Source organism: Aquarana catesbeiana, linkage group LG02 (assembly GCF_042186555.1).
Source record: "Aquarana catesbeiana isolate 2022-GZ linkage group LG02, ASM4218655v1, whole genome shotgun sequence".
Taxonomy (NCBI): Eukaryota; Metazoa; Chordata; class Amphibia; order Anura; family Ranidae; genus Aquarana; species Aquarana catesbeiana.
The window spans coordinates 734,453,735-734,470,622 of record NC_133325.1 but is presented as its reverse complement, the minus strand read 5'-3'; the positions used below and the strand labels follow the sequence as shown (position 1 = coordinate 734,470,622).

The window sequence follows — 16,888 nt, the reverse complement described above, 5'->3', positions numbered from 1 at the left end:
CGGTGATTTCAATTTATGCATGTCTCCGACTAAAGATAGATTTGCCTTATTTCAAAGCACCCCATCTCATCAAGTGCAAAGACTCTCCTCCTCATTCCGAAAGCTAGTCCGAGCCCACAATTTGTTTGACACGTGGAGGGTAGCACATCCAACTGCTAAACAATTCACGTTTTACTCCCCACCTCACAAATTATACACAAGACTTGATCACTTCTTTGTTTCTGCACCTTTACTGACATATGTAGTTAACTCTGACATTAATCCAATCACCTGGTCAGATCACGCACCCATAGTACTCGATCTCCTCTTATCTGCCCTAACCCCCAGGAAATGTCATTGGCGTCTCAATGAATCTCTCCTCAATACCCCTACTGTCAAGCTCCACCTACAACAAAAATTGACTGAATTTTTTCAAGTTAACGAGTGTACAGTATTTAAGACGTCCACTTTGTGGGAGGCCCATAAAGCTTTCTTCAGAGGTGAATGTATCTCCTCTGGTTCTCGTCTAAAGCAGGACTCAGACCTCCAACCCTCCTCTCTATTAACCCAATTATCTACAGCAGGGAAATCCTTACTCAGCTCTCCCACAGTGGATCATCTTTGAGCTGTAGTCGCTCTGCGTAATCGCATTAAAGCCGTAGACATGACTAAAATCTCTAAATCACTACTATGGTCCAAGCAAATATTCTATGAATATGCTAGTAAACCATCGTAGAGTGTTAGTCAACAAACTGAAACCACGACCTTACACTTTCATCGCAGACTTTGGTAAATTCTACCAGAAACTTTATAACTGCTTATTCACAGACTCAGATTCTCAGTTCACTCTGGAGAAATTGAATGCTTTTGTTGACTCCTTAAACCTCCCTACATTGACCCCAGACAATCGCTCTGGATTAAAGGCACCTATAACCGTTGAGGAAATCACTGAGGTTATCAACCATCTTCCATCACATAACTCCCCAGGACCTGATTGACTCCCCTATTCATATTATAAGACGTTCCTCCAGACCTTTGCCCCACACATGGTAAAACTGTATGCCTCTCTGATGAAAGGGAATATCCCCATACTCAATTTTTACATGGTCATCCCGAAACCAGACAAAGACCCAACGATACCTGAAAACTACCGTCCCATAGCCCTTCTAAATTCCGACTATAAAATATTCACAAAAATATTGGCAAATAGACTATCCCTAATACACAAAGACCAGGTGGGCTTTGTTCCTACTAGACACACAGGGGACAACACTAGATGTACTATTGACCTTATTGATCTTCTGACCAAAACCAAAAAAACAGCTATAGTGCTGAGCCTAGATGCTCATAAAGCATATGACAGCCTAAATTGGTCATTTATGTTTGCCATACTATCCAGATATGGATTATCTGGCTCTTTTATGCAGACCCTTAGAGCATTATACTCTACACCTACATTCCAGGTACAGCTTGCCTCTCGCATGTCTCAATCGTTCCCCCTAAGTAATGGCACCAGACAGGGCTGTCCCCCTTGCTTATTATCCTCAGCTTAGAACCTCTAGCTACAGCCATTAGATCTCATCCTGATATAAGGGAGGTGATGTTGAGACATCAGGAGTACAAGCTGTCCTTATTCGCTGATGATATCCTACTTACAATAACACAACCCCACACCTCACTCCCATCACTTCATGCCATCCTACATTCATTTGGCAGCCTTTCAGGATTTAAAGTTAATCTGACTAAAACTGAAGCCCTCCCCATAAATATCCTGGCTGACACACTCACATCTCTACAGGGGAACTTTAAATATAGATGGTGCTCCCACAAACTCAAGTATTTAGGTGTTCACTTGACCCCCTCATCCTTAGCTCAGTTTCAGGGTCTTGGCAAGCTTCTTATAGCCTAGGCCATCTTTATGTAGAGCTACAATTATTTTTTTCAGTTCCTCAGAGAGTTCTTTGTCATGAGGTGCCATGTTGAACTTCCAGTGACCAGTATGAGAGAGTGAAAGTGATAATAGCAAATTTAACACACCTGCTCCCCATTCACACCTGAGACCTTGTAACACTAACGAGTCACATGACACTGGGGGGGAGGGATGGCTAATTGGGCCCAATTTGGACATTTTCACTTAGGGGTGTACTCACTTTTGTTGCCAGTGGTTTAGACATTAATGGCTGTGTGTTGAGTTATTTTGAGGGGACAGCAAATTTACACTTTTATACAAGCTGTACACTCACTACTTTACATTGTAGTAAAGTGTCATTTCTTCAGTGTGGTTACATTAAAAGATATAATAAAATATTTACAAAAATGTGAGAGGTGTACTAACTTTTGTGAGATACTGTAGCTCTTTATAAATCAAGACTAATATTAATTTCCTTCCTTTGCTTATCATCGCCAAAATTACAGAGTAAGATAATGAATGACGTAGATATAACTGTGCTGATTGCCCAGCACATGATGTAAGTGCCACAATAATGTAGGAAACATGTGTGTTAACAATAGACTTGATATATCTCTGCCTGCATGTTTGACAGAGAGTACTAAACATGATATTGATTAAATTTTATGTATTCTGTGAAGATTACAATTCGAACATCAGTCATTTTTATGAGATTACGCTTTTTCAATTTTTTCCTGTCATTTTTTTTTTTCTTTTAACAAACACCTACTCCTTCAGTATGTGTAATCACTAGTTATTATGTGTCATTCATTGTTGGGAATGATATCTGTCTCTTCTCTGCTAATCTCTTCAATTTTATATCTCTTTGTGCCAAGAGACTGAATATTAGGAAATGTTTGTCTGCTAGAAAAGGTCTCGTAACCTTGTAGGAGACTGCTTTTTAATTTGCACAAAAGGATGATAAAATATGTCAGGTCTAAAGTAGGCAGATAGTGATTTGTGGAGGAGAAGTTCTATACGTAAAGTTGTTGTGGCAGTTAAAGCTTAGCAGTGAAACTTTGCAAAGAAAAAAATCCCCCACTGTTCTACTATTAATTGGGGTGAGGTAGGGGAAGTATCGGGCCCTCGAGCAGATGTAAAAAATTTAAGTTTTGCTGTAATTTGAATAAATAGCTGATTCAAAAGAACAGTAGCAGAAAGTTAAATATATAAGCAAGTTTCAACAGTTGCTTCATATTAATTGGGTTTGGTTGTGCAAGAAAAATATAGAGCAACAAAATGGGTGCTACGACAATACAAGAGAAACAGCTATACATGAGCAACAAAAGGGCAATTTTGGAAATAGACTAATAAAAAATTAGCAAATGTGTCAATAAACATAAAACAAATAGGTACTGGGGGCAATACATAGATGATAAAATAAAATGGCAACATGCATTTGCTCAGTGGTGAGAGGGAGGCACTGGAGGAGGGGAGAGTTTGAAATCGCCACTGATGGCAATTCCAAAGTCACCATTAGTTGGACAAACTGCCAGCAGCACCCATATGTATCTGTTCATCTTGCTTTATTGCAAATAATCCTTCACCTTCGTACAGTCATGCTCTCTATAATTCCTTTCCAGATGGTTTGATGCATAGTAGGGGTTTTTCTCATGGTCACCATTGACTATTGCGGGCTTATAGGGTTACTGCTAGCACTGCAGTAGCAAAAAGCTAAAACTCATTATACAGACATTTTAAAACTAAATCTAGATAACTTTGTTTGGGGTTTTGTATAAAGTGTGGATAGAAAATCTGACATTTTTATTTTATTGCTGTCTATGTCCCCCCCTAAAGGATTTTTCTTTGATTCCATTCTCAAAGGAAGTGAAGGAAAGTCTATCTGCTTCCTGCCTATTTACAAGACATCAAAATGAACAGGAAGTGAAGAGATCTCCCCAATGGGGACAAAGGAAGCAATAAAAACACACTTCCGAGCTGAGTGAAGAAGGTTTAGATCTTCTGTCAAACTTTTCCTCTTAAAATGGGCTTTACATAGACACCGTTACTTTGACTTTTCCAGGGAAAAATTAGTGGTTCCTGATAGATTTCCTGTCCCACAGCTCACAAATACACACACACAGACACACACTCCATCTTTTTTCTGTTTCTCTAATGGACCGAAGGTTCTGGATATGGAGGAGTGCCCTCCTCCATGTGACAGTTCTTATGCTTAAGGAGCCAAATCCCAGACCTGAACACTGTCATGTTGGAGAGGCAGTGACATCATCCATTCAGTAAGCTCCAACACTCGAGCCTAGCTTATCCAGGTGGGTTCCAACACTGGAGCTTAGCCAGGGTGAGCTCCAGCACTGGAGTTTAGTCAGCATGGGCTTCAGCACTAAAAATTAGCTAGGGTGGGCTCTAGCACTGGAGCTTAGAGCTTAAGCTGGCCATAGATGGATTGAAATTCAGACGATTCAGCAGGGATCGGATGAATTTTGATCTATCTCTGGACGTTCCCATTCCTGAGAAGTCTAATGATCAAATTCCTATGAACGAACTTGATGAAAAATGTTTGATCAGCACAGTAGCCAATCAGCCGCAGTGCTGATCTGTGTATTTTAACAGTGAGGTGGGCTCCTGCAGCAGGGAGGTAGTGAAAGGGCAAATGATGATTGAAAGATGATGTGTGCTGCCAATTAAATACTACTAAAAAAACAAAGAGAAATAAAATTACAAGAAGCTGCAGCAACCACTAAATGTGTTCCTACACCAAAAAAAAAACTATGAAATGTGTTTGCGCTGCTTATACAAGGAACCTAATCAAGCTCAAAAGTGAATACTATAAATCAAAATTCCATAGCAATATATTAACAACCAACAGCAAGATAATGTGTGAATAATCAAAAGTGAACCAATTGATATCTAAATAGTAACATATAGTCAAAACAATGAATAACGCATACAATATTGATGTTCAGTATTCGAGTATATGAGAAATGCGATACCATTTTGTCTTAAAATTAATGTAGTAATAACACCAATTATTCCATAATAAAAAAGTCCCCAAAAAGTTCAGTTAAAGTGATTAAACAGTGTGTCTTTCGTGTTTGAATATCTTTACATCACTGCATTCCATGTTCCACCACAAATAAACCAATGCTCCACCACCAGCTGAATGGTGAGCTCACCTTGTTTGTGGACCTATATAAATATACAGGTCTACAACACATAAGTAAACAGGTCCTCAGTAGGATCTCACATGCAAGGGATTGGTCCTCCACATGGATCCACTTTATCACAGAATGATTTCCTTAAAGAGCAGCGTCTCCAAGTCGCTTACCATAGAAAGGAGAAGAGAGCCACCAATAGTGTAGTATGTCTTATTTATTAATACAAAAAAAAAAAATGCTAAGAAAACTATTTACATTTAGTAAGTTATATAAAAGCTTTCAGACAAATACAAGAATAATGCTTCGGGTATCGAGCTCTGGACTGAGAATGACATCACCTGGCTCTGCTTCCATGCGTTACGTCACCCACCCACTTGGCTTCATCAGGAAGTAAACTCAGTGGGTAAGTATATATAGCTGAAGTGGAAGTGAGCTCTTACTCTGCCCAGAATAGCCCAGTAACAGTGCCTCTTTAACATTTCCTAATATGAATGTGTGTACCCCATACATGTAAAGATTTAATATTCTTCTATGCCCTCATCCAAATTTCTGGCTTGTTGGAAAATGTCTATATCTGCAGTTTTAACATGCATAATTGTGATGAAACATTTAAATGTCTATGGACCATAGCCTTTTTTATTTTTGGCCACGATGGGGTAAGGAATCAATGCATGTCTCCAACAAGGACAGAAAGATCTTGGACTGTAATATGGTACATATAACCTACATCAATGTCATTTTTTTGCAGGGCAATTTTTGCTTCTTGGAAAAGGGTTGGGAAGGGTTTTTTATGCTTTACAAAAAAAAAAAAATATTTTGAATAATTGTACACTGCATATTAGCTGAAATACCAGAATCCCATTCAAAAAGTATTAAGCTGTACGACAAACAAACAAATATATTTTCATTATTTTTCACACAAATCCAATTATAGAGGAGAATTGGAAATCACTTAAAAGATAATCAAATTAGTTGAATCACTGAAAGAAGGAATGTTTGCAGAAAGCTTAAACATCAACAATGACCATGTAATTATAGTGAGGAATATTATCCGTGCTGATTGTTCTAGAAGACAGATTAAAGAAACGCAGTTAAAGAACTAATCGGTAATATTAGCCATTACATATTGTACTATTGTGGGCAGGATATTTGCCTGTAAACGCGAATAAGTGCACAATCTAGTCAGGTCATGACTTAATCTGCACAATCTCCTATGTGAAATAATGAAGAGTATAATGTATTATATATTGTCTAGATAATTTGGTCGATAAAATTAGACATTTGTTTTAATAGGTACTCTGCTCCCAGCATGACGCAGTTTTCATTCTTTCCAGCTGTTCTCACCAGCTGTTACTTTTCTTGTGTAAACTATTACAGAATGGGAATCTATTTCTTTATGAAAGACTGTAAGCTCTTGGGAGTACAATTGGCCATACCTAAGGTGAGACCCAAACTGGTCATCTGGCCATTTGGGTATGTGTCAGAAGATACAAAATATATACATAAAAATAATATATATAGATATATCTATATATACATACATTTTTCCAAGGGCCTTTTGGCTGATCTGATGACATCATAGGGCCTTTCTCTTCTCTGTCAGTGGCACTAATACTTACTGCTGTAGTGAGCAGCGCTCACATAATGACCATGACAGCCCGAGCTCGGAGGAAGTCGGATAGTTGACTCTTGCCATCATTCATCTTTAAAGACTAAAGGCATCTAGTGGTGAAGAAGTAATACTTCAGGGCAGCCCTGAATTGAAGATTAGTATTTTAGTCAGTTTCTGTTTTTTTTTTTTTTTTTTATTATGCTGCAATCATTTTAGGGTTTAGATCTTCTTAAAGCATATTTTGTATATGCTAGATCCCTTTAAAACTTTATATTTTACTCCCATCATTTGTATGGCCATTTGGGCTACACTAAATCTTACCACAGTTTCCCTAGTGACTCTTACCACAAGGTTCAATAGAACAAAATCACCAAGTGCTGATGTGGCCTTAGGCCCCTTTCACACTGGGGCGGTTTGCAGGCGTTATTGCGCTAAAAATACCGCCTGCAAACCGCCCCAAAACAGCCTCCGCTGTTTGTTCAGTGTGAAAGCCCGAGGGCTTTCACACTGAAGCGGTGCGCTGGCAGGAGAAGAAAAAATCTCCTGTCAGCCGCATCTTTGGAGCGGTGAAGGAGCGGTGTATTCACCGCTCCTAAACCGCTCCTGCCCATTGAAATCAATGGGACAGTGCGGCTATACCGCGGCAATACTGCGGCTATAGCCGCGCTATACGAGTGGTTTTAACCCTTTTTCGGCTGCCAGCGGGGGGTTAAAACCGCACCGCTAGCGGCCGAATACCGTGGTAAAACAGCGCTAAAAATAGCGCTGTTTTACCGCCGACACCCCCTACCGCCTCAGTGTGAAAGGGGCCTTAGGTAGATGAGAGCTGAATGCTGGTAACTTAGGGATTTCTTCTCATCTTGTTTCTTTTGTGACTGACAACTTTTACAAGAGATTTACAAACTTTTATCTCTGACTGTTAAAAAAAGTGCCAGTTTTCTTGAATCTTGTAAGTTCCCCAGCCTATATTAGTCATATTCATTAATTATTGTAGCTACCATTTCAAATTTAGTAGCAATAATTCTTACTTCATAGCAGTTCTGTAAAAATAGGCAGCTGCAGTTAAGATCTGACTCACTACATTAAATCTGAACTCCAGCCAAGCAGCTAAATACACATGTAGTGCTGCCCCAGTAGGAGCCACTGTAATTTAACTGGTTCTTCCCCAGAGTTAGTGAAGAGGCAGCCAGGCACACAGCAACATTTCACTCATTCTGGCTCAATAATCAGTCTAGGATGTGTATTTTAGGATTGTTATTGCTGAAGTACTTGGGATGGGATGTAGGATGAAATGGGATACTCCGGATTCCCTGATTCTTCACAGGATGAAGCAATCAGCAACTGCTCCACTGATTACCGAGGAGCCAAAAAGAACTAAATTTGCCTACACCCTAGCAACCAAACTAGGAGGGTGCTACACCTGCGCCTGCTAAAAGGAGCAACAATTAGAGATGGGCAAGAATAGTGTCAATCCTGTAAACCAGGGGTCTCAAACTGATGGCCCTCCAGCTGTTGCGAAACTACAAGTCCCATGAAGCATTGCAAGGCTGACAGTTACAGGCAGAGGCATGATGGGACTTGTAGTTTTGCAACAGCTGGAGGGCCGCCAGTTTGAGACCCCTGCTGTAAACTATAGCTGCTAGGAAATACTCCTGAGAAGGAGTGACATGAAGGAAGCAGCAAAAAGTTCCATAGAAGCGCTTAGATCCAGGTAATGCTTTCTTGACTATATGGATACTCAGAATGATAGGCATAAAGCTAGCAGAATATTTCCATTAAGTAAAAATATAATGTTTATTGTAAGAAAGTATAACCTTAATTAAAAATCCGTGCAAACCAGTGGTGTCCGATTGATGTATACAATCATCAGTGGCTAGATCCGCTTACTTGTCCTCAGATGGAAGAGTCCAGGATGTGTTTCGATGCCTGCAGGCTCCAGCATAGGTGTATAACAGCTGGACTGGGCAGATGGATCAGGGGACAAATGGGAGGCAGATTTTGTAAAATGCCATGTACCTCACTGGAAAGGTAATGGTCATCAGAAGCTGTAACTGATCTCCCCGCAGGGACACCATACAAAAGTGGCGGCTAGCGATGATGTCATTTGCTGCGCTGAAAAAACAGAGCGGAAGCCAGTGGAGAGAAGGACACCTGAAGAGCAAGCTGGTAGTGTGGTCCCATCACTTTGACAACATGTTTCTCACTCCTGCGCCTTGTCAAGTCATGTGATGGGATGGACCAATGTGAAACATGTTGTCATAGTGTCGGGACCACGCTACCAGCTTGCTCTCCAGGTGTCCTCCTCTCCACTGGCTTCTGCTCTGTTCCTCCCGCACAGCGAGTGACTTCATCGTCACCATATGGTGTCTTTGCGGGCAGATCAGTTAAAGCTTCTGATGACCATTACCTTTCCAGTGAGGTACATGGTATTTTACAAAATCTGCCTCCCATCTGTCCCCTGATCCATCTGCCCAGTCCAGCTGTTATACGCCAATGCTGGAGCCTGCAGGCATCGAGGCACATCCTGGACTCTTCCATCTGAGGACAAGTAAGCAGATCTAGATACTGGTGATTGTATACATCAATCTGACACCACTGGTTTGCACAGCTTTCTCATTAAGGTTATACATTCTTACAATAAACATTATATTTTTACTTAATGAAAACTGACATTCTGCCAGCTTTATGCCTTTCACTCTGAGTATCCATATAGTCAAGATAGCATTACGTTGATCTAAGCGTCTCTATGGAACTTTTTGCAGCTTTCTAAACACAGATGAAAGACTTCTGTAGGAATTCTATTCAGCTAGTCTTGTGAACAAGTCAAACACACCTTACTGCATAACCAGGCCCCCACCTCCACTGCAGCATGGTTTGGTAAAGAGCACTGACCAAAAAACAAGACCTTCTGATTGAATGATAGATGAGAAGCAGCACACTGGTAAGGTCACCTACCTGCTTACTTTACTTCCTTCTTTGTTCAGTTGTGTTGAGCTATCAGTTTGGGCCGAACATACGTTTAAGTTGAACATCTGTTCGCATGTTCAGTGAACACCCAAATTTTCGGGGAGCTTGGCGGGATGTGCACAAGTGCACAGTGAATAGCTGCTGGTTGTTAAGGAGCAGGCCGGGAAGCCGGCCGGGGCGTCCTTAACAACAGATGAGTCATCAGCTGTCAGCGGGCTTCCCCGTTGACAGCTGAATGACAAAAAAACATTGCCGGCAATATAAAAGTTAGAAAAAAAAAACAGTGTGGGGGTTCCCCTTGAAATCCATACCCAAAGGACCTGGTATGGATTGGGGGATCCACACACTGTTTTTTTTTCAATATTTCAACCAAAAAACGGTGTGGGGTCCCCCCCAAAATCCATACCAGACCTTCATCTGAGCATGCAGTGTGGCAGGCCAGGAAAGGGGGGTGAGCAAGTGCCCCCCCCGAACCATACCAAGCCACATGCCTTCAGCATGGGGCGGGTGCATTGGGGCAGGGGGCTTATCAGAATCTGGAAGCCCCCTTTAACAAGGAGGCCCCAGATCCTGCCCCCCATGTGAATGAGTACGGGTACTAACTGATCACCTCTAAGTTTTTTCTTTTTTGCAAAACAAATAAAAAAAGACCAAAAATTTTGGGAAAAAAAACGTTTTTCTTTGTTTCGGTTATAAAATTTTGTAAATAAGTAAGTTTTCTCATTCAGTGATGGGCACTGATGAGGCAGCACTGATGGGCAATGATGAGGTGGCACCAATGAGGTGGCACAGATGAGGTGGCACTGATGGGCACTGATGAGCAGCACTGAGGAGCAGCACTGATGGGCACTGATAGGCGGCACTGATGGGCACTGATAGGCGGCACTGATATGCAGAACTGATGGGCATTGATAGGTGGCACTGATAGGCGACACTGATGGGCACTGAAAGGCGGCACTGATGGGCACTTATGGGTGGCCCTGATAGGCGGCAATGATGGGCACTGATGGGTGGCACTGATGGACACTGATGGGTGGCACTGATGGATGGCACTGATGGGCATAACTGATGGCACTGGCAGGCATTGCTGATGGGCATCTGTCTGGGCACTGATTGGCATCTGTCTGGGCACTGACCATCATCCCTGGTGATCTAGGGTGGCATACCTGGTGGCCATCCATTGTGGGCATCCCTGGTGGTCCAGTATGGGCATCTGTGGGAGGGCTGCTCTTCTAATCAATCAGTGCAGACCCCCCTGTCAGGAGAGCTCCCGATCGGCTCTCCTCTAATCGCGTCTGCCAGCCATGAGTGAGGAAAAGCTGATAAACAGCTTTTCCGGTTTACACTGTGATCAGCCATAATTGGACAGGGCTGATCACGTGGTAAAGAATCTCCATCAGAGGCTCTTTACTGAGATCAGTGTTGGGGTGGGTCAGACTGACACGCCGCACCACTGATTGCGGTGCTGCGCGCCCCCACGAGCGCGCGCCAGCTGTTATCCTGAAAGACATCATATGTCAGGATAACGGAAGTGGTTAAAATAAAAAACAATGTCCCCTGATGTAGATCCATTGTCAATCATGATGACTGCCTCACCGCCGGACCCAAAAAAAGAAAGGAAAAAAAGGGTCCACACATGACGAAAGCTAACCACTGACTGCCTGTTCAGTTGCCTGACAGTTCTTAAATAGGTAAGAGGCGGAGCCATCTGGTGACGTAACCTAGTGGTATCGCCCCATGCGACATCACCGACCCAGCATGCACCGATCAATGCAAAGTATTTTCAGAATGGTGTCCATGCTGTATAACTGACCTCCTGTATTCACAAGGTAGCAGGACAGCCAATCAGTTTGGTACCTAAAAGCATGTGAAAATCATTGGAGTAGTGGTATCTACTTCAGTGATTTCCAGTTTACAGCGGCACCAGCCAGATATGTCGAAGCTGGACCCATGTAACTACACTGAGCAAAATTATAAACACAACACTTTTGTGTTTGCTCCTATTTATCATGAGCTGAACTCAAAGATCTAGAGGCATACCCCACTTTTAAGTACACAATGGGGTTTATTTACTAAAGCTAGAAAGTGCAAAATCAGGCTCACCTCTGCATAGAAACCAATGAGCTTCCAGGTTTTATTACCAGAGATTAATTGAACAAGCTGGGGTTAGAAGCTCATTGGTTTCTATGCCGAAGTGAGCCTGATTTTGCACTTTCTAGCTTTAGTAAATAAACCCCATTGTGTACTTAAAAGTGGGGTATGCCTGTATTACTTTTTCTATGTACACAAAAGGCCTATTTCTCTCAAATATTGTTCATGTGTTGTCTAAATCTGCGCTAGTGAGCACTTCTTCTTTGCCGAGATAATCCATCCACAGCTGTGACATATCAAGATGCTGATTAGAAAGCATGATTATTGCATAGGTGTGCCTTAGACTGGCCACAATAAAAGGCCACTCTAAAATTTATCACACAGCACAATGCCACAGATGTCGCAAGTTTTGAGGGAATTGGCATGCTGACTGCAGGAGTGTCCACCAGAGCTGTTGCCCTTGAATTGAATGTTCATTTCTCCACCATAAGCCATCTCCAAATGTGTTTCAGAGAATTTGGCAATACATCCAACCGGCTTCACAACCGCAGACCACGTGTAACAACACCAGCCCAGGGCCTCCACATCCAGCATCTTCACCTCCAAGATCGTCTGAGACCAGCCACCCAGACAGCTGCTGCAACAATCGGTTTGCATATCCAAAGAATTTCTGCACAAACTGTCAGAAACCGACTCAGGGAAGCTCAACTGCATGCTCGCCATCCTCATCGGGGTCTGGACCTGACTGCATTTCGTCATTGTAACCAACTTGTGTGGGCAAATTCTAACATTCGATGGCGTCTGGCACTTTGGAGAGATGTTCTCTTCACGGATGAATCCTGGTTTTCACTGTACAGGGCAGATGGCAGACAGTGTGTATGGTGTCATGTGGGTGAGCGGTTTGCTGATGTCAATGTTGTGGATGGAGTGGCCCATGGTGGTGGTGGGGTTATGGTATAGGCAGGCATATGCTATGGACAATGAACACAGGTGCATTTTATTGATGGCATTTTAAATGCACAGAGATACCGTAAGGAGAGGCTGAGGCCCATTGTTGTGCCATTCATCCATGACCATCACCTCATGTTGGAGCATGATAATGCATGGCCTCATGTTGCAAGGATCTGTACAAAATTCCCAGAAGCTGAAAACATCCCAGTTCTTACATGGCCAGAATACTCACTGGACATGTCACCCATTGAGCATGTTTGGGGTGCTCTGGATCGGCGTATACAACAGCATTTTCCAGTTCCCGCCAATATCCAGCAACTTCACACAGCCATTGAAGAGGAATGGACCAACATTCCACAGTCCACAATCAAAAACCTGATCAACTCTATGCGAAGAAGATAAATAGGCCCTTTGTGTACATAGAAAAAGTCATAGATCTTTGAGTTCAGCTCATGATAAATGGGGCAAACACAAAAGTGTTGCACTTATAATTTTGCTCAGTGTATGGCTAAAATATCTATGTCAGGAATTCTTCTTTTATGTATATTCAGCTATAACATTTTACATTGAATTTATAGGCTAGCCAAAACTGTAAGCTATTAAGACTCTACTCTCCCCCTCTATTTAGTAACATAAAAGACTCTCCTCACTCTTAGTTTCTACACATTAAATCTAGTAGACCCCTCAATATCCTGTTGTTTACTCTGTTCAGTTATTGTATATTGAGGAATGGTTTAGTTGATTTTTATAGATGGCTTGATAGTGTTATTTGTCTGCTGTTGATTGCTTTTATCATGGGTAATATGGAATAAAATAAAAATCATAGTGATTAAAGTGGTTGTAAATCCCCAATGCGGAAGTTGTACCTATAGGTAAGCCTATAATTAGGCTTATCTATAGGTACAGTAAATATCTCCTAAACGTGCGCCATTTAAGAGATTTATTTACCCTGTAGTGTGCCAATGATGTCATCGGTGCATGCACTGTGAAGTAATGACCCTCTGTGCCGTTTCTTCACTAGCGAGTACCGTGACTGGCGGCTCCCATGCACATGCATGGGAGTGACGTCACGCAACTCCAGCCAGTCACAGAGCCGGAGTCTGCTGTCCCCAGAAGGAAGAGGGCGAAGATGGATGCGGCCTCCAGCAGGGACATTGCAGGCTTTGTTTGCAGGTAAGTGGCACATAATGTGCTAGTATGCAATGCATACTAGCACATTATGCTTTTACTTTGCAGGGAGTTAAAAAGGAAGTAAAACCCATCAGGTTTTACTTCCTCTTTACGTCTGTAAACAATCTTTATTTTAGTGAGTTTCTATTTCTAATACTGGTTGGCTCATGGAATCTCAACTATTTTATTTATAATTTTGACAAAGCACTTTATATGCACAGTTGTTGCAGAAACATATTTAACCTGCCGGTAGCACTACAGATGACATTGGCAACCATTGTTCGTGATCCCCTGTGAATTGGAATTGTAGGACATATTGAATTAAAGTTGAACTTTAGGCAAACAGATACAAGGCAGCTTTGTTACTTGCCAAATGAATGGTATTTATGTCCATCCAGTTTTGAGAGCTATATAGCTCAGCCAAACAGCACAGACAATGGATGACACCACTTATAGTTAAAAAATAAATAGTGGCGTCCTCTCTCCACCTCCTCCAGACATAAAACAGCAGACTGACGAGGTCAACCCTTTGCTCTCTCCTCCTATCACCATGTTCCTTCTCGAATAATAGTAGCCAATGATGGCTTGAATGAATTATACACAACATCCTGGAAACTAAACAACTGTTTTAACTGCTTGTATGATCTTGAACTGAGCGGTAGGGATGGGCTATCTGTTCAAGTCGAACATGAGAACATGATATACGCAAGAGGTTGAGAGAAATACTTGTCTGGTGGAAAATTCTGTATCAGGCTAAATACAGTATGCATTGGTGATATAATCATACAAGACGAGTTCTATGTATGTTCAGATACAAGATCTTTTTATATAAAATAATTTCTTTTTAGCACAAAAGATGATACTGTATCAACATATAAAAGGCATGTTTTTAGTATATTGTATTTTATGTCTTATGACTGTAAGTAACATCTGAAAAGTTCCAGTAGTTGTTCTCTTTCCTTTCAAAAATGGTATGTTCCTTCTCAAGACATTTACATGCAGCTGATCAGCTCCCACTCCTTCCTCTCCCAGTCTGAGTGCAGCTGTATAGGTAATTACACTGTAGAGGAGATTAATACCAAGCCAAGCGGAGGTACTTATAACAGATGCGTTTAAAAAGAGTGTTTTATTAATGAACTATTTAAAGGTTTATTAATGAACAGGGAGCTGTAATAATTTGTGCCTTTTTATTATTTTTAAATACATTTAATGACTTCTTCATAACTACCGTGCATCGTTTTGTTGACTTGTATATTTTATATCTACAAGAAGGGTGTTATAAAAAAAACTTATTGTTTTATGTATACTGTATGAAGTGCAAATGTCTATGTAAAGACCAACTTGGGGGATATTTACTAAAACCGGTGCATGCAGAATCTGGTTCAGCTGTTCACAGTACCCAATCAGCTTCTAACTTCAGCTTGTTCAATTAAGCTTCGACAATAAGCTCTGGTTCACATTGCAGGGAATTGACATTACATTTGACATGTCAAATGACATGCCAAATCTGCGGCTTTTGCCGGCAATGGAACCGTCTGAAACGGTGCGACACCACACCAATTCCCAAAAGTACTACTTTTGGCGACTTTGGGTGCAATTTCAATAGACATCTGTGCAGAAACCCGCACAGATGTCTCTGAAATCATCCCCAAAGTCAGGACTGACATGCGGGAAGGAAATTTCATTCCCGCTGTCAGTGTGATTACCTGGACTAAAACCTGGAAGCTGATTGGTTACTGTGCACAGCTGCACCAGATTCTATGTGCACCAGTTTTTGTAAATTACCCCTTATATATCCATTAACATACTACAAGTGAACTACAAGATATACCTAATACATCTTTTCTGTTTTCCATAGATGATTGTGGTGGCCCGGCTGAATTATGGGTAGTCAATGGTACCTTTAGCTCTCCAATGTACCCTCAAAACTACCCCAACCTTGCTTCATGTAAGTGATATGGTATTTGGTATCTTTATCCTTTACATCTACAGTCCAGGTATAACATACTGCATATCTGATTAACCTTAAGAAAAACGACATTTGTCATTTTTTTTTAATTAGGCTTTTGGAAGAAATAGTAAAATAAAATAATTATGTTAGCAATATCTTGATGTGGCACCCCAAGGATGTTAACGAGATAAATAAATCTTAATTATCGCTATGAAAGGTTCCCTATTTCTATAATATACTTTACTCCATCTTTTCATAAGAGCTCACCAGAGCCTTATAAATACATCAAGAGAGGCTTCTGCTGTGTTGAATTAATTATTATACATATCAAAAGAAGAGAAATCTAGTTTTACAGCCACACAATATATGAAAGATTTACTATGCATATTTTAAAAAAATAACAGTAAAAAGGTATGCTTTCTGTGCTTTATGCAGAGAGAGCAAAAGGGGATGTGGGTAATTTTCAATGAAGGAACATAATCAGCTAAATAAAGCAAATTTTATTTTTCATTTAGCAGCTGTTACTGCTTTTTGATATATACATATGTTTTAATAATATTGTGTTTTATTTATTATTAAGATAGTACTACCCAATTAGAGATTTTATTAATCAAATACTGCCCAAAACTTAAATATATATATATATATATCAGCTTTTGCTGCAATACTTACCCTATCTTCAGTGCTTTCCCCTGTAGACTACCTATTCTGAAATCCAGCACTGTTCCTCTTCCAGGTTGAAGACTAGCATTATTCAACCCACTTCCTTTAAGCCTAGGGTGCTAAGGACATGCCTCCAAGGGTGTATTATGAAGCCACCCTGTGCTCACAGGAGAATGCTGAAGAGCATGGCACCACATCATTAAGTGGTGCTGTTCTTAACCTCCCTGGCGGTATGATTATTTTGGATTTTAGGTGCTGAAAGCGGTACCATTATTTTGCATGGAAATTTGGCGTTTTATATTGTAGGTCTGTAAATCTTAACAATAACACACTTAAATCTGTCCACCAAGAGTCTAGTAGATATCCCGGGTATGATAAAGTTTGAAACACAAAAACATAAATTATAATATAATAAATAAAAATAAATAATTAAAAAAAAA

General features: G+C 40.9%; 1 protein-coding gene across 1 annotated transcript in view; it reads left to right on the top strand.

Annotated features, from left to right (window-relative positions):
- TMPRSS15 (transmembrane serine protease 15) overlaps window positions 1–16,888 on the top strand; it is a 615,681-nt gene that overhangs the window by 311,898 nt on the left and 286,895 nt on the right. The window contains exon 14 of the mRNA XM_073617070.1: window positions 15,693–15,782. Coding sequence (XP_073473171.1) covers window positions 15,693–15,782 — 90 coding nt within the window. The remainder of the gene's footprint in view (window positions 1–15,692; window positions 15,783–16,888) is intronic.